At 49.7% G+C, this 21,456-nt stretch overlaps 1 protein-coding gene across 1 annotated transcript; it reads right to left on the minus strand.

The window, feature by feature from the left end:
- Window positions 1–400: 400 nt before the first annotated feature.
- On the minus strand, window positions 401–17,950 carry LOC143929776 (uncharacterized; the record flags this gene model as incomplete). The annotated part of the gene is made up of 4 exons (XM_077453754.1): window positions 401–463; window positions 4,735–4,815; window positions 11,372–11,728; window positions 17,810–17,950. Coding segments are annotated over 4 exons (642 nt in total), but the record flags the coding sequence as incomplete, so codon positions are not given.
- Window positions 17,951–21,456: the final 3,506 nt, after the last annotated feature.

A 21,456-nucleotide genomic window follows, 5' to 3' on the forward strand; every position in this document is an offset into this window, starting at 1 on the left:
CTTCTCTGTTTCTCACTCACTGACTCTTCACTCGCCCTTCTCTGTTTATCGACTCTTCTCTCGCTCGCTATTCACTCGCTCGCTCTTCTCTGTTTCTCTCTCCCTCTTCTCTGTTTCTCGCTCTTCCCTGTTGCTCGCTCCTCTCTGTTTCTCGCTCTTCTCTGTTTCTCGCTCACTCTTCTCTGTTTCTCGCTCACTCTTCGCTCTCTCTTCTGTTGCTCGCTCGCTCTTCTCTTTTTCTCACTCACTCTTCACTCGCTCGCTCTTCTGTTTCTCACTCGCTCTTCATTCGCTCGCTATTTTGTTTCTCGCTCGCTCTTCACTGGCTTGCTCTTCTCTGTTGCTCGCTCTTCACTCGCTCTTCTCTGTTTCTCGCTCTTCTCTGTTTCTCGCTCACTCTTCACTCTCTCGCTCTTCTCTGTTTCTCGCTGACTCTTCTCTCGCTCACTCTTCGCTCACTCTTCTCTTTTTCTCGCTGACTCTTCACTCGCTTACTCTTCTCTGTTTCTCGCTGACTTTTCTCTCACTCGCTCTTTGCTCACTCTTCTGTTTCTTGCTCACTCTTCACTCGCTCGCTCTTCTGTTTCTCACTCGCTCGCTCTTCTCTGTTGCTCACACTTCACTCACTCCTCTCTGTTTCTCGCTCACTCTTCACTCACTGACTCTTCACTCGCTCGCCCTTCTCTGTTTCTCGCTGACTCTTCTCTCGCTCGCTCTTCACTCGCTCGCTCTTCTCTGTTTCTCTCTCCCTCTTCTCTGTTTCTCGCTCACTCTTCACTCGCTTGCTCTTCTCTTTTGCTCGCTCTTCACTCACTTGCTCTTTTCTGTTTCTCGCTGGCTCTTCTGTTTCTCGCTGAGTCTTCTCTGTTTCTCACTGAGTCTTCTCTGTTTCTGGCTGACTCTTCTCTGTTTCTCGCTGACTCTTCACTCGCTGACTCTTCACTCGCCGTGAGGCATGTGATGCGGGAACCCGCAGTAGATTTGCAGCGTTCTCGCATCGCAGCAGTGTGAACCCAGCACAATCACATTCTCTATCTTTCTTTTTCTTCCTCCAACTTCATCCACTATCTTTTTCCTCCTCTACTTGATTTTCCTCCACCTTCAAACTTGCTGAGTCCTCCTCCTCCATATCCTCTTTCATCCTCATCCACTATACTACTCAATCTTATTATCTATCCACCACGATTGTCATACTCCTGGTCCTTCCTCTATCCCATCTATCATTTATCCTCCACATCAATAATCCAGCACTGCCACCTTTTCTGATCTTTCATATCATCTGTCCTATTTATTATTATTATTATTCGCTCTTCCCTCTTTCTCGCTCGCTCTTCTCTCTTTCTTGCTCGCTCTTCTCTCTTTCTTGCTCGCTCTTTACCCTTTTTCGCTCGCTCTTCACTCGCTCTTCTCTGTTTCTCACTCACTCTTCTCTGTTCCTCGCTCGCTCTTCTCTGTTGTTCGCTCTCTCTTCTGTTGCTCGCTCGCTCTTCTCTGTTTCTCGCTCACTCTTCACTCGCTCCCTATTCTCTGTTTCTCGCTCACTCTTCACTCGCTTGCTCTTCTCTGTTTCTCGCTGACTCTTCACTCGCTGACTCTTCACTCGCTCACTCTTCGCTCACTCTTCTCTGTTTCTCACTGACTCTTCACTCGCTGACTCTTCACTCGCTCACTCTTCACTCGCTCACTCTTCACTCGCTCACTCTTCTCTGTTTCTTGCTGAATCTTCTCTCGCTCGCTCTTTGCTCGCTCTTCTGTTTCTCTCTCACGCTTCACTCGCTCGCTCTTCTCTGTTTCTCGCTCGCTCTTCACTCGCTCACTCTTTTCTGTTTCTCACTCGCTCTTCACTCACTCGCTCTTCACTCGCTCGCTCTTCTCTGTTTCTCGCTCGCTCTTCTCTGTTTCTCGCTCACTCTTCACTTGCTCGCTCTTCACTCGCTCTCTCTTCTCTGTTTCTCGCTCACTCTTCTCTGTTTCTCGCTCAGTCTTCACTCACTGACTCTTCGCTCTCTCGCCCTTCTCTGTTTCTCGCTGACTCTTCTCTCGCTCGCTATTCACTCGCTCGCTCTTCTCTGTTTCTCTCTCCCTCTTCTCTGTTTCTCGCTCTTCCCTGTTGCTCGCTCGTCTCTGTTTCTCGCTCTTCTCTGTTTCTCGCTCCCTCTTCTCTGTTTCTCGCTCACTCTTCGCTCTCTCTTCTGTTGCTCGCTCGCTCTTCTCTTTTTCTCACTCGCTTGCTCTTTGTTGCTCGCTCTTCTGTTTCTCGCTCACTCTTCTCTGTTTCTCGCTCACTCTTCGCTCGCTCTTCTCTGTGGCTCGCTCTTCTGTTTCTCACTCGCTCGCTCTTCTCTGTTTCTCGCTCACTCTTCACTCACTGACTCTTCACTCGCTCGCCCTTCTCTGTTTCTCGCTGACTCTTCTCTCGCTCGCTATTCACTCGCTCGCTCTTCTCTGTTTCTCTCTCCCTCTTCTCTGTTTCTCGCTCACTCTTCTCTGTTTCTCGCTGACTCTTCTCTCACTCGCTATTCACTCGCTCGCTCTTCTCTGTTTCTCGCTCTTCCCTGTTGCTCGCTCGTCTCTGTTTCTCGCTCTTCTCTGTTTCTCGCTCCCTCTTCTCTGTTTCTCGCTCACTCTTCGCTCTCTCTTCTGTTGCTCGCTCGCTCTTCTCTTTTTCTCACTCGTTTGCTCTTTGTTGCTCGCTCTTCAGTTTCTCGCTCACTCTTCTCTGTTTCTCGCTCACTCTTCGCTCGCTCTTCTCTGTGGCTCACTCTTCTGTTTCTCGCTCGCTCTTCAATCGCTCGCTCTTCTCTGTTGCTCGCTCTTCACTCGCTCTTCTCTGTTTCTCGCTCACTCTTCACTCTCTCGCTTTTTTCTGTTTCTCGCTGACTCTTCTCTCACTCACTCTTCGCTCACTCTTCACTGTTTCTCTCTCACTCTTCACTTGCTCACTCTTCTCTGTTTCTCGCTGACTCTTCTCTGTTTCTCGCTCGCTATTCACTCACTCGCTCTTCACTCGCTCGCTCTTCTCTGTTCCTCGCTCGCTCTTCTCTGTTTCTCGCTCACTCTTCTCTGTTTCTCGCTCACTCTTCACTCGCTCGCTCTTCACTCGCTCTCTCTTCTCTGTTTCTCGCTCACTCTTCTCTGTTTCTCGCTCACTCTTCACTCACTCACTCGCTCTTCTGTTTCTCACTCGCTCGCTCTTCTCTGTTTCTCGCTCACTCTTCACTCACTGACTCTTCACTTGCTGACTCTTCGCTCGCTGACTCTTTACTCGCTCACTCTTCTCTGGTTCTCGCTGACTCTTCTCTCGGTCGCTCTTTGCTCGCTCTTCTGTTTCTCGCTCACTCTTCACGCGCTCGCTCTTCTCGGTTTCTCGCTCGCTGTTCACTTGCTCACTCTTCTCTGTTTCTCGCTCTCTCTTCTCGGTTTCTCGCTCACTCTTCTCGGTTTCTCGCTCACTCTTCACTCGCTCGCTCTTCACTCGCTCGCTCTTCTCTGTTTCTCGCTCACTCTTCTCTTTTTCTCGCTCACTCTTCACTCGCTCGCTCTTCTGTTTCTCAGTGGCTCGCTCTTCTCTGTTTCTCACTCGCTCTTCACTTGCTCGCTCTTCTCTGTTTCTCGCTCACTCTTCACTCACTGACTCTTCACTCACTCGCCCTTCTCTGTTTCTCACTGACTCTTCTCTTGCTCGCTCGCTATTCACTCTCTCGCTCTTGTCTATTTCTCTCTCCCTCTTCTCTGTTTCTCCCTCTTCTCTGTTTCTCCCTCTTCTCTGTTGCTCGCTCTTCTCTGTTTCTCGCTCTTCTCTGTTTCTCGCTCTTCTCTGTTTTCTCGCTCTTCTCTGTTTTCTCGCTCACTCTTCACTTTATCGCTCACCCTTTGCTCTCTCTTCTGTTGCTCGCTCGCTCTTCTCTGTTTCTCACTCACTCTTCACTCGCTCGCTCTTTGTAGCTCGCTCTTCTGTTTCTCGCTCACTCTTCTCTGTTTCTCGCTCACTCTTCTCTGTTTCTCGCTCACTCTTCTCTGTTTCTCGCTCACTCTTCACTCGCTCACTCTTCTGTTTCTCAGTCGCTCGCTCTTCTCTTTTTCTCACTCGCTCTTCACTTGCTCGCCCTTCTCTGTTTCTCGCTGACTCTTCTCTTGCTCGCTCGCTATTCACTCTCTCTCTCTTCTCTGTTTCTCTCTCCCTCTTCTCTGTTTCTCCCTCTTCTCTGTTTCTCGCTCACTCTTCACTCGCTTGCTCTTCTCTGTTTCTCGCTGACGCTTCACTCGCTGACTCTTCACTCGCTGACTCTTCACTCGCTCACTCTTCACTCGCTCACTCTTCGCTCACTCTTCTCTGTTTCTCGCTGACTCTTCACTCGCTGACTCTTCACTCGCTGACTCTTCACTCGCTGACTCTTCACTCGCTCACTCTTCACTCGCTCACTCTTCTCTGTTTCTCGCGGACTCTTCTCTCACTCGCTCTTTGCTCGCTCTTCTGTTTCTCGCTCACTCGCTCGCCTTTCTCTCTTTCTCGCTCGCTCTTCTCTGTTTCTCGCTCACTCTTCACTCGCTCGCTCTTCTGTTTCTCACTCGCTCGCTCTTCTCTGTTTCTCGCTTGCCCTTCACTCGCTCGCTCTTCTCTGTTTCTCGCTCACTCTTCACTCACTGACTCTCCACTCGCTCGCCCTTCTCTGTTTCTCGCTGACTCTTCTCTCGCTCGCTATTCACTCGCTCGCTCTTCTCTGTTTCTCTCTCCCTCTTCTCTGTTTCTCGCTCTTCCCTGTTGCTCGCTCGTCTCTGTTTCTCGCTCCCTCTTCTCTGTTTCTCACTCACTCTTCGCTCTCTCTTCTGTTGCTCGCTCGCTCTTCTCTTTTTCTCACTCGCTTGCTCTTTGTTGCTCGCTCTTCAGTTTCTCGCTCACTCTTCTCTGTTTCTCGCTCACTCTTCTCTGTTTCTCGCTCACTCTTCGCTCGCTCTTCTCTGTGGCTCACTCTTCTGTTTCTCCCTCGCTCTTCAATTGCTCGCTCTTCAATTGCTCGCTCTTCAATCGCTCGCTCTTCACTCGCTCGCTCTTCACTCGCTCTTCTCTGTTTCTCGCTCGCTGTTCACTCGCTCTTCTCTGTTTCTCGCTCACTCTTCACTCTCTCGCTCTTCTCTGTTTCTCGCTGACTCTTCTCTCGCTCACTCTTCGCTCACTCTTCACTGTTTCTCTCTCACTCTTCACTTGCTCACTCTTCTCTGTTTCTCGCTGACTCTTCTCTGTTTCTCACTCGCTCTTCACTCACTCGCTCTTCACTCACTCGCTCTTCACTCGCTCTCTCTTCTCTGTTTCTCGCTCACTCTTCTCTGTTTCTCGCTCACTCTTCACTCGCTCGCTCTTCACTCGCTCTCTCTTCTCTGTTTCTCGCTCACTCTTCTCTGTTTCTCGCTCACTCTTCACTCACTCGCTCTTCTGTTTCTCACTCGCTCGCTCTTCTCTGTTTCTCACTCACTGACTCTTCACTCGCCCTTCTCTGTTTATCGACTCTTCTCTCGCTCGCTATTCACTCGCTCGCTCTTCTCTGTTTCTCTCTCCCTCTTCTCTGTTTCTCGCTCACTCTTCTCTGTTTCTCGCTCACTCTTCACTCGCTCGCTCTTCACTCGCTCTCTCTTCTCTGTTTCTCGCTCACTCTTCTCTGTTTCTCGCTCACTCTTCACTCGCTCGCTCTTCACTCGCTCTCTCTTCTCTGTTTCTCGCTCACTCTTCTCTGTTTCTCGCTCACTCTTCACTCACTCGCTCTTCTGTTTCTCACTCGCTCGCTCTTCTCTGTTTCTCACTCACTGACTCTTCACTCGCCCTTCTCTGTTTATCGACTCTTCTCTCGCTCGCTATTCACTCGCTCGCTCTTCTCTGTTTCTCTCTCCCTCTTCTCTGTTTCTCGCTCTTCCCTGTTGCTCGCTCCTCTCTGTTTCTCGCTCTTCTCTGTTTCTCGCTCACTCTTCTGTTTCTCGCTCACTCTTCGCTCTCTCTTCTGTTGCTCGCTCGCTCTTCTCTTTTTCTCACTCACTCTTCACTCGCTCGCTCTTTGTTGCTCGCTCTTCTGTTTCTCGCTCGCTCTTCACTCGCTCGCGCTTTTGTTTCTCGCTCGCTCTTCTCTGTTGCTCGCTATTCACTCGCTCTTCTCTGTTTCTCGCTCACTCTTCACTTGCTCGCTCTTCTCTGTTTCTCGCTCACTCTTCACTCGCTTGCTCTTCTCTGTTTCTCGCTGACTCTTCACTCGCTGACTCTTCACTCGCTGACTCTTCACTCGCTCACTGTTCACTCGCTCACTCTTCTCTGTTTCTTGCTGAATCTTCTCTCGCTCGCTCTTTGCTCGCTCTTCTGTTTCTCTCTCACGCTTCACTCGCTCGCTCTTCTCTGTTTCTCGCTCACTCTTCACTCGCTCACTCTTTTCTGTTTCTCGCTCGCTCTTCACTCACTCGCTCTTCACTCGCTCGCTCTTCTCTGTTTCTCGCTCGCTCTTCTCTGTTTCTCGCTCGCTCTTCTCTGTTTCTCGCTCACTCTTCTCTGTTTCTCGCTCAATCTTCACTTGCTCACTCTTCACTCGCTCTCTTCTCTGTTTCTCGCTCACTCTTCTCTGTTTCTCGCTCACTCTTCACTCGCTCGCTCTTCTGTTTCTCACTCGCTCGCTCTTCTCTGTTTCTCGCTCACTCTTCACTCACTGACTCTTCACTCGCTCGCCCTTCTCTGTTTCTCGCTGACTCTTCTCTCGCTCGCTATTCACTCGCTTGCTCTTCTTTTTTTCTCTCTCCCTCTTCTCTGTTTCTCGCTCTCCCCTGTTGCTCGCTCGTCTCTGTTTCTTGCTCTTCTCTGTTTCTCGCTCTTCTCTGTTTCTCGCTCGCTCTTCTCTGTTTCTCGCTCGCTCTTCTCTGTTTCTCGCTCACTCTTCTCTGTTTCTCGCTCACTCTTCACTTGCTCGCTCTTCACTCGCTCTCTTCTCTGTTTCTCGCTCGCTCTTCTCTGTTTCTCGCTCACTCTTCACTCACTGACTCTTCACTTGCTGACTCTTCGCTCGCTGACTCTTTACTCGCTCACTCTTCATTCGCTCACTCTTCTCTGGTTCTCGCTGACTCTTCTCTCGCTCGCTCTTTGCTCGCTCTTCTGTTTCTCGCTCACTCTTCACGCGCTCGCTCTTCTCGGTTTCTCGCTCGCTGTTCACTTGCTCACTCTTCTCTGTTTCTCGCTCTCTCTTCTCGGTTTCTCGCTCACTCTTCTCGGTTTCTCGCTCACTCTTCACTCGCTCGCTCTTCACTCGCTCGCTCTTCTCTGTTTCTCGCTCACTCTTCTCTTTTTCTCGCTCACTCTTCACTCGCTCGCTCTTCTGTTTCTCAGTGGCTCGCTCTTCTCTGTTTCTCACTCGCTCTTCACTTGCTCGCTCTTCTCTGTTTCTCGCTCACTCTTCACTCACTGACTCTTCACTCACTCGCCCTTCTCTGTTTCTCACTGACTCTTCTCTTGCTCGCTCGCTATTCACTCTCTCGCTCTTGTCTATTTCTCTCTCCCTCTTCTCTGTTTCTCCCTCTTCTCTGTTTCTCCCTCTTCTCTGTTGCTCGCTCTTCTCTGTTTCTCGCTCTTCTCTGTTTCTCGCTCTTCTCTGTTTTCTCGCTCTTCTCTGTTTTCTCGCTCACTCTTCACTTTATCGCTCACCCTTTGCTCTCTCTTCTGTTGCTCGCTCGCTCTTCTCTGTTTCTCACTCACTCTTCACTCGCTCGCTCTTTGTAGCTCGCTCTTCTGTTTCTCGCTCACTCTTCTCTGTTTCTCGCTCACTCTTCTCTGTTTCTCGCTCACTCTTCTCTGTTTCTCGCTCACTCTTCACTCGCTCACTCTTCTGTTTCTCAGTCGCTCGCTCTTCTCTTTTTCTCACTCGCTCTTCACTTGCTCGCCCTTCTCTGTTTCTCGCTGACTCTTCTCTTGCTCGCTCGCTATTCACTCTCTCTCTCTTCTCTGTTTCTCTCTCCCTCTTCTCTGTTTCTCCCTCTTCTCTGTTTCTCGCTCACTCTTCACTCGCTTGCTCTTCTCTGTTTCTCGCTGACGCTTCACTCGCTGACTCTTCACTCGCTCACTCTTCACTCGCTCACTCTTCGCTCACTCTTCTCTGTTTCTTGCTGACTCTTCACTCGCTGACTCTTCACTCGCTGACTCTTCACTCGCTCACTCTTCACTCGCTCACTCTTCTCTGTTTCTCGCGGACTCTTCTCTCACTCGCTCTTTGCTCGCTCTTCTGTTTCTCGCTCACTCGCTCGCCTTTCTCTCTTTCTTGCTCGCTCTTCTCTGTTTCTCGCTCACTCTTCACTCGCTCGCTCTTCTGTTTCTCACTCGCTCGCTCTTCTCTGTTTCTCGCTTGCCCTTCACTCGCTCGCTCTTCTCTGTTTCTCGCTCACTCTTCACTCACTGACTCTCCACTCGCTCGCCCTTCTCTGTTTCTCGCTGACTCTTCTCTCGCTCGCTATTCACTCGCTCGCTCTTCTCTGTTTCTCTCTCCCTCTTCTCTGTTTCTCGCTCTTCCCTGTTGCTCGCTCGTCTCTGTTTCTCGCTCCCTCTTCTCTGTTTCTCACTCACTCTTCGCTCTCTCTTCTGTTGCTCGCTCGCTCTTCTCTTTTTCTCACTCGCTTGCTCTTTGTTGCTCGCTCTTCAGTTTCTCGCTCACTCTTCTCTGTTTCTCGCTCACTCTTCTCTGTTTCTCGCTCACTCTTCGCTCGCTCTTCTCTGTGGCTCACTCTTCTGTTTCTCCCTCGCTCTTCAATTGCTCGCTCTTCAATTGCTCGCTCTTCAATCGCTCGCTCTTCACTCGCTCGCTCTTCACTCGCTCTTCTCTGTTTCTCGCTCGCTGTTCACTCGCTCTTCTCTGTTTCTCGCTCACTCTTCACTCTCTCGCTCTTCTCTGTTTCTCGCTGACTCTTCTCTCGCTCACTCTTCGCTCACTCTTCACTGTTTCTCTCTCACTCTTCACTTGCTCACTCTTCTCTGTTTCTCGCTGACTCTTCTCTGTTTCTCACTCGCTCTTCACTCACTCGCTCTTCACTCGCTCTCTCTTCTCTGTTTCTCGCTCACTCTTCTCTGTTTCTCGCTCACTCTTCACTCGCTCGCTCTTCACTCGCTCTCTCTTCTCTGTTTCTCGCTCACTCTTCTCTGTTTCTCGCTCACTCTTCACTCACTCGCTCTTCTGTTTCTCACTCGCTCGCTCTTCTCTGTTTCTCACTCACTGACTCTTCACTCGCCCTTCTCTGTTTATCGACTCTTCTCTCGCTCGCTATTCACTCGCTCGCTCTTCTCTGTTTCTCTCTCCCTCTTCTCTGTTTCTCGCTCACTCTTCTCTGTTTCTCGCTCACTCTTCACTCGCTCGCTCTTCACTCGCTCTCTCTTCTCTGTTTCTCGCTCACTCTTCTCTGTTTCTCGCTCACTCTTCACTCGCTCGCTCTTCACTCGCTCTCTCTTCTCTGTTTCTCGCTCACTCTTCTCTGTTTCTCGCTCACTCTTCACTCACTCGCTCTTCTGTTTCTCACTCGCTCGCTCTTCTCTGTTTCTCACTCACTGACTCTTCACTCGCCCTTCTCTGTTTATCGACTCTTCTCTCGCTCGCTATTCACTCGCTCGCTCTTCTCTGTTTCTCTCTCCCTCTTCTCTGTTTCTCGCTCTTCCCTGTTGCTCGCTCCTCTCTGTTTCTCGCTCTTCTCTGTTTCTCGCTCACTCTTCTGTTTCTCGCTCACTCTTCGCTCTCTCTTCTGTTGCTCGCTCGCTCTTCTCTTTTTCTCACTCACTCTTCACTCGCTCGCTCTTTGTTGCTCGCTCTTCTGTTTCTCGCTCGCTCTTCACTCGCTCGCGCTTTTGTTTCTCGCTCGCTCTTCTCTGTTGCTCGCTATTCACTCGCTCTTCTCTGTTTCTCGCTCACTCTTCACTTGCTCGCTCTTCTCTGTTTCTCGCTCACTCTTCACTCGCTTGCTCTTCTCTGTTTCTCGCTGACTCTTCACTCGCTGACTCTTCACTCGCTGACTCTTCACTCGCTCACTGTTCACTCGCTCACTCTTCTCTGTTTCTTGCTGAATCTTCTCTCGCTCGCTCTTTGCTCGCTCTTCTGTTTCTCTCTCACGCTTCACTCGCTCGCTCTTCTCTGTTTCTCGCTCACTCTTCACTCGCTCACTCTTTTCTGTTTCTCGCTCGCTCTTCACTCACTCGCTCTTCACTCGCTCGCTCTTCTCTGTTTCTCGCTCGCTCTTCTCTGTTTCTCGCTCACTCTTCTCTGTTTCTCGCTCAATCTTCACTTGCTCACTCTTCACTCGCTCTCTTCTCTGTTTCTCGCTCACTCTTCTCTGTTTCTCGCTCAGTCTTCACTCGCTCGCTCTTCTGTTTCTCACTCGCTCGCTCTTCTCTGTTTCTCGCTCACTCTTCACTCACTGACTCTTCACTCGCTCGCCCTTCTCTGTTTCTCGCTGACTCTTCTCTCGCTCGCTATTCACTCGCTTGCTCTTCTTTTTTTCTCTCTCCCTCTTCTCTGTTTCTCGCTCTCCCCTGTTGCTCGCTCGTCTCTGTTTCTTGCTCTTCTCTGTTTCTCGCTCTTCTCTGTTTCTCGCTCGCTCTTCTCTGTTTCTCGCTCGCTCTTCTCTGTTTCTCGCTCACTCTTCTCTGTTTCTCGCTCACTCTTCACTTGCTCGCTCTTCACTCGCTCTCTTCTCTGTTTCTCGCTCACTCTTCTCTGTTTCTCGCTCAGTCTTCACTCGCTCGCTCTTCTGTTTCTCACTCGCTCGCTCTTCTCTGTTTCTCGCTCACTCTTCACTCACTGACTCTTCACTCGCTCGCCCTTCTCTGTTTCTCGCTGACTCTTCTCTCGCTCGCTATTCACTCGCTTGCTCTTCTTTTTTTCTCTCTCCCTCTTCTCTGTTTCTCGCTCTTCCCTGTTGCTCGCTCGTCTCTGTTTCTTGCTCTTCTCTGTTTCTCGCTCATTCTTCTCTGTTTCTCGCTCCCTCTTCGCTCTCTCTTCTGTTGCTTGCTCGCTCTTCTCTTTTTCTCACTCACTCTTCACTCGCTCGCTCTTTGTTGCTCGCTCTTCTGTTTCTCGCTCACTCTTCTCTGTTTCTCGCTCACTCTTCTCTGTTTCTCGCTCACTCTTCTCTGTTGCTCGCTCTTCTGTTTCTCGCTCGCTCTTCACTCGCTCGCTCTTCTCTGTTGCTCGCTCTTCTCTGTTTCTCGCTGACTCTTCACTCTCTCGCTCTTCTCTGTTTCTCGCTGACTCTTCTCTCGCTCACTCTTCACTGTTTCTCGCTCACTCTTCACTTGCTCCCTCTTCTCTGTTTCTCGCTGACTCTTCTCTGTTTCTCGCTCGCTCTTCACTCGCTCACTCTTCTGTTTCTCGCTCGCTCTTCTCTCGCTCTTTCCGCTCTCACTCTTTCCTCTCTCTCTCTCTTTCCTCTCTATCGCTCTTTCCTCTTCCGCTCTCGCTCTTTCCTCTTCCGCTCTTGCTCTTTCCTCTTCCACTCTCGCTCTTTCCTCTTCCGCTCTCGCTCTTTCCTCTTCCTCTCTCGCTCTTTTCTCTCTCACTCTTTCCTCTTCCTCTCTCGCTCTTTCCTCTCTCGCTCTTTCCTCTCTCGCTCTTTCCTCTTCCGCTCTCGCTCTTTCCTCTTTCTCTCTTTCCTCTTCGGCTCTCGCTCTTTCCTCTTCCGCTCTCGCTCTTTCCTCTTTCGCTCTCGCTCTTTCCTCTTCTGCTCTCTTTTCTCTCTCTCTCGCCCTTTCACTCTTTCCTCTTCCGCTCTCTTTTCTCTCGCTCTCGCCCTCTCTCTCTTTTCTCTCGCTCTCGCCCTCTCTCTCTTTCCTCTCTCGCTCTTTCCTCACTCTCGCTCTCTCTCTCTCTCTCTCGCTCTTTCTCTCTTTCCTCTTTCTCTCTCGCTCTTTCTCTCTCTCGCTCTTTCACGCTCACACTCTCTCACGCTCTCTCGATTTCCTCTCTCTCTCTCACGCTCTTTTCTCTCTCGCTCTTACTCTCTCTTTCCTCTTTCTCTCTCGCTTTCCTCTTTCTCTCTCGCTCTCTCTCTCTCTCTTTCCTCTTTCTCTCTCTCTCTCTCTCTCTCTTTCCTCTCTCTCTCTCTCTCTCTCTCTCTCTCTCTTTCCTCTCTCGCTCTTTCCTCTCTCGCTCTTTCCTCTCTCGCTCTTTCCTCTTCCGCTCTCTTTTCTCTCTCACTCTCGCCCCCTCTCCTCTCCTCTCTCTCTTTCCACTCTCGCTCTTTCCTCTTTCTCTCTCTCTCTTTCCTTTCTTTCTCTCTCTCGCTCTATCTCACTCTTTTTGCTCCCTCTCTCTCTCTAGCTCTTTCCCTCTCTCTCTCATGCTCTTTCCCTCTCTCTCTCACGCTCTTTCCTCTCTCTCGCTCTCACGCTCTTTTCTCTTTCTCGTTCTTTCCTCTTTCTCTCTCTCGCTCTCTCGCTCTTTCCTCTTTCTCTCTCGCTCTCTCTCTCATGCTCATTCCTCTTTCTCTCGCTCTCTCTCACGCTCATTCCTCTCTCTCTCTCACACTCTTTCCTCTTTCTCTCTCTCACACTCTTTCATCTTTCTCTCTCACGCTCTTTCCTCTTTCTCTCTCTCTTTCCCGCTCTTTCCTCTTTCTCTCTCTCTCACACTCTTTCCTCATTCTCTTTCTCTCTCTCTCTCTCTCACACTCTCCTCTTTCTCTCTCTCTCGCGCTCTTTCCTCTCTCTCTCACACACGCTTGTTCCTCTTTCTCTCTCTCACACACACCCTCGTTCCTCTCTCTCACTCTTTCCTCTTTCTCTCTCGCTCTTTCCTCTTTCTCTCTCTCTTTCCTCTCTCTCTCACACACGCTCATTCCTCTTTCTCTCTCTCTCACACACACCCTCGTTCCTCTCTCTCACTCTTTCCTCTTTCTCTCACGCTCTTTCCTCTTTCTCTCTCTCGCTCACGCTCTTTCCCTCTTTCTCGCTGATGCTCTTTCCCTCTCTCTCGCTCTTTCTCTCTCTCTCACGCTCTTTCCTCTTTCTCCCTCTCTCTCGCGGTCTTTCCTCTTTCTTTCTCTCTCACGCTCTTTCCTCTTTTTCTCTCTCACGCTCTTTCCTCTTTTTCTCTCTCGCTCTTTCCTCTTTCTCTCTCGCTCTCTCTCTCATGCTCATTCCTCTCTTTCTCGCTCTCTTACGCTCATTCCTCTCTCTCTCTCACGCTCTTTCCTCTTTCTCTCTCTTTCCCGCTCTTTCCTCTTTCACTCTCTTTCCCGCTCTTTCTCTCTCTCTCACACTCTTTCCTCATTCTCTTTCTCTCTCTCTCTCACACTCTCCTCTTTCTCTCTCTCTCGCGCTCTTTCCTCTCTCTCTCACACACGCTCGTTCCTCTTTCTCTCTCTCACACACACCCTCGTTCCTCTCTCTCACTCTTTCCTCTTTCTCTCTCGCTCTTTCCTCTTTCTCTCTCTCTTTCCTCTCTCTCTCACGCTCTTTCCTCTTTCTCTCTCTCTCTCGCTCACGCTCTTTCCTCTTTCTCCCTCTCTCTCGCGGTCTTTCCTCTTTCTTTCTCTCTCACGCTCTTTCCTCTTTTTCTCTCTCACGCTCTTTCCTCTTTTTCTCTCTCGCTCTTTCCTCTTTCTCTCTCGCTCTCTCTCTCATGCTCATTCCTCTCTTTCTCGCTCTCTTACGCTCATTCCTCTCTCTCTCTCACGCTCTTTCCTCTTTCTCTCTCTTTCCCGCTCTTTCCTCTTTCACTCTCTTTCCCGCTCTTTCTCTCTCTCTCACACTCTTTCCTCATTCTCTTTCTCTCTCTCTCTCACACTCTCCTCTTTCTCTCTCTCTCGCGCTCTTTCCTCTCTCTCTCACACACGCTCGTTCCTCTTTCTCTCTCTCACACACACCCTCGTTCCTCTCTCTCACTCTTTCCTCTTTCTCTCTCGCTCTTTCCTCTTTCTCTCTCTCTTTCCTCTCTCTCTCACGCTCTTTCCTCTTTCTCTCTCTCTCTCGCTCACGCTCTTTCCCTCTTTCTCGCTGATGCTCTTTCCCTCTCTCTCGCTCTTTCTCTCTCTCTCTCACGCTCTTTCTCTCTCTCTCTCACGCTCTTTCCTCTTTCTCCCTCTCTCTCGCGGTCTTTCCTCTTTCTATCTCACGCTCTTTCCTCTTTTTCTCTCTCACGCTCTTTCCTCTTTTTCTCTCTCACGCTCTTTCCTCTTTTTCTCTCTCACGCTCTTTCCTCTTTCTCTCACGCTCTTTCCTCTTTTTCTCTCTCTCCCTCTTTCCTCTTTCTCTCTCGCTCTCTCTCTCAAGCTCTTTCCTCTTTCTCTCTCGCTCTCTCTCTCACGCTCTTTCCTCTTTCTCTCTCGATCTCTCTCACGCTCTTTCCTCTCTCTCTGTCACGCTCTTTCCTCTCTCTCTCTCATGCTCTTTCCTCTCTCTCTCTCTCACACGCTCTTTCCTCTCTCTCTCTCTTGCTCTTTCCTCTCTCTCTCGTGCTCACGCTCTTTCCTCTTTCTCTCTCTCACACGCTCTCTCTCTCTCACTCTCTCTCTCAAGCTCTTTCCTCTTTCTCTCTCTCTCTCTCAAGCTCTTTCCTCTTTCTCTCTCGCTCTCTCTCACGCTCTTTCCTTTCTCTCTCTCTCTCTCACGCTCTTTCCTCTCTCTCTCACGCTCTTTCATCTCTCTCTCTCGCTCATTCCTCTCTCGCGCGCGCTCACGCTCTTTCCTCTTTCTCTCTCTCACACGCTCTTTCTCTCTCTAACATGCTATTTCCTCTCTCTCTCTCTCTCTCTCATGCTCTTTCCTCTTTCTCTCTCTCTTTCTCTCTCACTCATTCCTCTTTCTCTCTCACGCTCTTTCCTCTCTCTCTCACACTCTTTCCTATTTCTCTCTCTCTCTCATGCGCTTTCCTCTTTCTCACACGCTCTTTCCTCTTTCTCTCTCTCCTTCTCGCTCTCTCTCACTCTTTCTTATTTCTCTCTCGCTCTCTCTCACGCTCTTTCCTCTTTCTCTCTCACTCTCTCTCACGCTCTTTCCTCGTTCTCTCTCTCTCATGCTCTTTCCTCTCTCTCTCTCACGCTCTTTCCTCTCTCTCTCTCACGCTCTTTCCTCTCTCTCTCTCACGCTCTTTCCTCTCTCTCTCTCACGCTCTTTCCTCTCTCTTGCTCTTTCCTCTCTCTCTCTCGTGCTCACGCTCTTTCCTCTTTCTCTCTCTCTCACACGCTCTCTCAAGCTCTTTCCTCTTTCTCTCTCGCTCTCTCTCTCAAGCTCTTTCCTCTTTCTCTCTCGCTCTCTCTCACGCTCTTTCCTCTTTCTCTCTCTCACGCTCTTTCCTTTCTCTCTCACGCTCTTTCCTCTCTCTCTCGCTCTTTCTCTCTCACGCTCTTTCCTCTTTCTCTCTCTCACGCTCTTTCCTCTTTCTCTCTCTCACGCTCTTTCCTCGCTCTCTCTCTCTCTCATGCTCTTTCCTCGCTCTCTCTCTCTCTCATGCTCTTTCCTCTCTCTCTCACGCTCTTTCCTCTCTCTCTCTCTCACGCTCTTTCCTCTCTCTCTCTCTCACGCTCTTTCCTCTTTCTCTCTCACGCTCTTTCCTCTCTCTCTCTCTCTCTCTCACGCTCTTTCCTCTCTCTCTCACACTCTTTCCTCTTTCTCTCTCTCTCTCTCACGCTCTTTCCTCTCTCTCTCTCTCTCACGCTCTTTCCTCTTTTTCTCTCGCGCTCTCTCTCTCACGCTCTTTCCTCTTTCTCTCATGCTCTTTATTCTCTCTCTCACACTCTTTCCTCTTTCTCTCTCTCTCTATCATGCTCTTTACTCTATCTCTCTCTCTCTCTCACACTCTTTCCTCTTTCTCTCTCTCTCACGCTCTTTCCTCTTTCTCTCTCTCACACGCTCTTTCCTCTTTCTCTCTCCCTCTTGCTCTCTCTCTCTATCACTCTTTCCTATTTCTCTCTCGCTCTCTCTCTCACGCTCTTTCCTCTTTCTCTCTTGCTCTCTCTCACGCTCTTTCCTCTCTCGCTCTCTCTCACGCTCTTTCCTCTTTCTCTCTCTCTCTCTCACGCTCTTTCCTCTCTCTCTCTCGCTCTTTCCTCTCTCTCTCTCACGCTCACACTATTTCCTCTTTCTCTCTCTCTTTCACACGCTCTTTCTCTCTCTCACACGCTATTTCCTCTTTCTCTCTCTCACGCTCTTTCCTCTTTCTCTCTCTCTCGATCTCATGCTCTTTCCTCTCTCTCACGCTCTTTCCTCTTTCTCTCTCACGCTCTTTCCTCTCTCTCTCTCACACACTTTTTCCTCTTTCTCTCTCTCTGTCCCTCTCTCACGCTCTTTCCTCTTTCTCTCTCTCTCTCTCTCACACACTCTTTCCTCTTTCTCTCTCTCTGTCCCTCTCTCACGCTCTTTCCTCTTTCTCTCTCTCTCTCACGCTCTTTCCTCTTTCTCTCTCTCACGCTCTTTCCTCTCTCTCTCACGCTCTTTCCTCTCTCTCTCACGCTCTTTGCTTATTCTCTCTCTCTCTCACACACTCTTTCCTCTTTCTCTCTCACGCTCTCTCTTTCACACGCTTTCCTCTTTCTCTCTCACGCTCTTTCCTCTTTCTCTCTCTCTCACGCTCTTTCCTCTTTCTCTCTCTCTCTCTCACGCTCTTTGCTCTTTCTCTCTCTCTCGCTCACGCTCTTTCCTCTTTCTCTCTCTCTCACGCTCCTTCTCTCTCTCTGTCATGCTTTTCCTCTTTCTCTCTCTCTCACACGCTCTTTCCTCTTTCGCTCTCTCTCTCACACGCTCTTTCCTCTTTCTCTCTCTCTCTCACATGCTCGTTCCTCTCTCTTTTTCCTCTTTCTCTCTCGCTCTCTCTCTCACTCTTTCCTATTTCTCTCTCGCTCTCTCTCTCTCACGCTCTTTCCTCTTTCTCTCTCGCTCTCTCTCTCACGCTCTTTCCTCTTTCTCTTTCTCTCTCTCTCACGCTCTTTCCTCTTTCTCTCTCTCTCACACGCTCTCTCTCTCAAGCTCTCAAGCTCTTTCCTCTTTCTCTCTCACTCTCTCTCACGCTCTTTCCTCGTTCTCTCTCTCTCACGCTCTTTCCTTTCTCTTTCTCTCTCTCTCTCACACTCTTTCCTCTTTCTCTCTCTCTCTCTCTCACACTCTTTCCTCTTTCTCTCTCTCTGTCCCTCTCTCACGCTCATTCCTCTTTCTCTCTCTCTCACGCTCTTTCCTCTCTCTCTCTCTCACGCTCTTTCCTCTCTCTCTCACGCTCTTTGCTCTTTCTTTCTCTCTCACACACTCTTTCCTCTTTCTCTCTCACGCTCTCTCTTTCACACGCTTTCCTCTTTCTCTCTCACTCTCTTTCCTCTTTTTCTTTCTCTCTCTCACGCTCTTTCCTCTTTCTCTCTCTCTCACGCTCTTTCCTCTTTCTCTCTCTCTCTCTCACGCTCTTTCCTCTTTCTCTCTCTCGCTCACGCTCTTTCCTCTTTCTCTCTCTCTCTCACGCTCCTTCTCTCTCTCTCTCACGCTCTTTCCTCTTTCTCTCTCTCGATCTCACGCTCTTTTCTCTCTCTCTCTCGCTCTTTCCTCTCTCTCTCTCACGCTCACACTATTTCCTCTTTCTCTCTCTCTTTCACACGCTCTTTCTCTCTCTCACACGCTATTTCCTCTTTCTCTCTCTCACGCTCTTTCCTCTTTCTCTCTCTCTCGATCTCATGCTCTTTCCTCTCTCTCACGCTCTTTCCTCTTTCTCTCTCACACTCTTTCCTCTCTCTCTCTCACACTCTTTCCTCTTTCTCTCTCTCTGTCCCTCTCTCACGCTCATTCCTCTTTCTCTCTCTCTCTCACGCTCTTTCCTCTTTCTCTCTCACACACTCTTTCCTCTTTCTCTCTCACTCTTTCCTCTTTCTCTCTCTCTCTCTCACGCTCTTTCCTCTTTCTCTCTCTCTCACGCTCTTTCCTCTTTCTCTCTCTCTCTCTCTCTCTCTTTCCTCTTTCTCTCTCTCGCTCACGCTCTTTCCTCTTTCTCTCTCTCTCTCTCTCTCACACACTCTTTCCTCTTTCTCTCTCTCTGTCCCTCTCTCACGCTCTTTCCTCTTTCTCTCTCTCTCTCATGCTCTTTCCTCTTTCTCTCTCTCTCTCACGCTCTTTCCTCTTTCTCTCTCTCACGCTCTTTCCTCTTTCTCTCTCTCACGCTCTTTCCTCTCTCTCTCTCACGCTCTTTCCTCTCTCTCTCTCTCTCACATTCTTAACTCTTTCTCTCTCTCTTTCCCTCTCTCACGCTCTTTCCTCTTTCTCTCTCTCTCACACACTCTTTCCTCTTTCTCTCTCTCTCACACACTCTTTCCTCTTTCTCTCTCACGCTCTTTCCTCTTTCTCTCTCACGCTCTTTCCTCTCTCTCTCTCTCTCTCACATTCTTAACTCTTTCTCTCTCTCTTTCCCTCTCTCACGCTCTTTCCTCTTTCTCTCTCTCTCACACACTCTTTCCTCTTTCTCTCTCTCTGTCCCTCTCTCACGCTCTTTCCTCTTTCTCTCTCTCTCTCACGCTCTTTCCTCTTTCTCTCTCTCACGCTCTTTCCTCTTTCTCTCTCTCACGCTCTTTCCTCTCTCTCTCACGCTCTTTGCTTATTCTCTCTCTCTCTCACACACTCTTTCCTCTTTCTCTCTTACGCTCTCTCTTTCACACGCTTTCCTCTTTCTCTCTCACGCTCTTTCCTCTTTCTCTCTCTCTCTCTCTCACGCTCTTTCCTCTTTCTCTCTCTCTCTCTCACGCTCTTTCCTCTTTCTCTCTCTCCCGCTCACGCTCTTTCCTCTTTCTCTCTCTCTCGCTCACGCTCCTTCTCTCTCTCTGTCACGCTTTTCCTCTTTCTCTCTCTCTCACACGCTCTTTCCTCTTTTGCTCTCTCTCTCACACGCTCTTTCCTCTTTCTCTCTCTCTCACATGCTCGTTCCTCTCTCTTTTTCCTCTTTCTCTCTCGCTCTCTCTCTCTCTCTCACTCTTTCCTATTTCTCTCTCGCTATCTCTCTCTCACGCTCTTTCCTCTTTCTCTCTCGCTCTCTCTCTCTCACGCTCTTTCCTCTTTCTCTTTCTCTCTCTCTCACACTCTTTCCTCTTTCTCCCTCTCTCACACGCTCTCTCTCTCAAGCTCTTTCCTTTCTCTCTCACTCTCTCTCACGCTCTTTCCTCGTTCTCTCTCTCTCACGCTCTTTCCTTTCTCTCTCTCTCTCACGCTCTTTCCTCTTTCTCTCTCTCTCTCTCTCTCTCACACTCTTTCCTCTTTCTCTCTCTCTGTCCCTCTCTCACGCTCATTCCTCTTTCTCTCTCTCTCTCACGCTCTTTCCTCTTTCTCTCTCTCACGCTCTTTCCTCTCTCTCTTACGCTCTTTGCTCTTTCTCTCTCTCTCACACACTCTTTCCTCTTTCTCTCTCACGCTCTCTCTTTCACACGCTTTCCTCTTTCTCTCTCACTCTCTTTCCTCTTTCTCTCTCTCTCTCTCTCACGCTCTTTCCTCTTTCTCTCTCTCTCACGCTCTTTCCTCTTTCTCTCTCTCTCACGCTCTTTCCTCTTTCTCTCTCTCTCACGCTCTTTCCTCTTTCTCTCTCTCGCTCACGCTCTTTCCTCTTTCTCTCTCTCTCTCTCTCTCACGCTCCTTCTCTCTCTCTGTCACGCTTTTCCTCTTTCTCTCTCTCTCACACGCTCTTTCCTCTTTCGCTCTCTTTCTCACATGCTCTTTCCTCTTTCTCTCTCTCTCTCTCACATGCTCGTTCCTTTCTCTTTTTCCTCTTTCTCTCTCGCTCTCTCTCTCACTCTTTCCTATTTCTCTCTCGCTCGCTCTCTCTCACGCTCTTTCCTCTTTCTCTCTCGCTCTCTCTCACGCTCTTTCCTCTTTCTCTTTCTCTCTCTCTCTCTCACGCTCTTTCCTCTTTCTCTCTCACACGCTCTCTCTCTCAAGCTCTCAAGCTCTTTTCTCTTTCTCTCTCACGCTCTTTCCTCGTTCTCTCTCTCTCACGCACTTTCCTTTCTCTCTCTCTCACGCTCTTTCCTCTCTCTCTCTCACGCTCTTTCCTCTCTCTCTCTCTCACGCTCTTTCCTCTCTCTCTCTCACGCTCTTTCCTCTCTCTTGCTCTTTCCTCTCTCTCTCGCGCTCACGCTCTTTCCTCTTTCTCTCTCTCTCTCACACGCTCTCTCTCTCACGCTCTTTCCTCTTTCTCTCTCTCTCTCATGCTCTTTCCTCTCACTCACGCTCTTCCTCTCTCTCTCTCTCTCACGCTCTTTCCTCTTCCTCTCTCTCTTACGCTCTTTCCTCTTTCTCTCTCGCTCTCTCTCTCACACTCTTTCCTCTCTCTCGCTCTCTCTCTTTCTCTCTCGCTCATTCCTCTTTCTCTCTCACGCTCTTTCCTCTTTCTCTCACGCTCTTTCCTCTTTCTCTCTCTCTCACGCTCTTTCCTTTCTCTTTCACGCTCTTTCCTCTTTCTCTCACACTCTTTCCTCTTTCTCTCTCTCTCTCTCTCTCTCTCACACACTCTTTCCTCTTTCTCTCTCTCTCTCTCACGCTCTTTCCTCTTTCTCTCTCTCTCTCACGCTCTTTCCTCTTTCTCTCTCTCACACGCTCTTTCCTCTTTCTCTCTCTCTCCCTCTTGCTCTCTCTCTCTATCACTCTTTCCTATTTCTCTCTCGCTCTCTCTCTCTCACGCTCTTTCCTCTTTCTCTCTCTCTCTCTCATGCTCTTTCCTCTCACTCACGCTCTTTCCCCTCTCTCTCACGCTCTTTCCTCTTCCTCTCTCTCTCTCACGCTCTTTCCTCTTCCTCTCTCTCTCACGCTCTTTCCTCTCTATCTCACGCTCTTTCCTCTCTCTCTTACACGCTATTTCCTCTCTCTCTCTCTCTCTCATGCTCTTTCCTCTTTCTCTCTCTCGATCTCATGCACTTTCCTCTCTCTCACGCTCTTTCCTCTTTCTCTCTCGCGCTCTCTCTCTCTCACGCTCTTTCCTCTTTCTCACACTCTTTCCTCTCTCTCTCACACTCTTTCTCTCTCTCTCTCTCTATCACGCTCTTTCCTCTTTCTCTCTCTCTCTCTCTCACACTCTTTCCTCTTTCTCTCTCCCTCTCACGCTCTTTCCTCTTTCTCTCTCTCACACGCTCTTTCCTCTTTCTCTCTCTCACACGCGCTTTCCTCTTTCTCTCTCTCTCCCTCTTGCTCTCTCTCTCTCACTCTTTCCTATTTCTCTCTCGCTCTCTCTCTCTCACGCTCTTTCCTCTCTCTCTCGCTCTCGCTTTCTCTCTTTCTCTCTCTCTCTCGCTCTCTCTCTCACGCTCTTTCCTCTTTCTCTCTCTCTCTCAGGCTCTTTCCTCTCTCACGCTCTTTCCTCTCTCTCTCTCGCTCTTTCCTCTCTCTCTCGCGCTCACACTATTTCCTCTTTCTCTCTCTCTTTCACACGCTCTTTCTCTCTCTCACACGCTATTTCCTCTTTCTCTCTCTCACGCTCTTTCCCTCTCTCTCGATCTCATGCTCTTTCCTCTCTCTCA

Source organism: Lithobates pipiens, unplaced genomic scaffold, assembly GCF_037356315.1.
Source record: "Lithobates pipiens isolate NorthernLeopardFrog02 unplaced genomic scaffold, aLitPip1_a1.2 Scaffold_25, whole genome shotgun sequence".
NCBI lineage: Eukaryota > Metazoa > Chordata > Amphibia > Anura > Ranidae > Lithobates > Lithobates pipiens.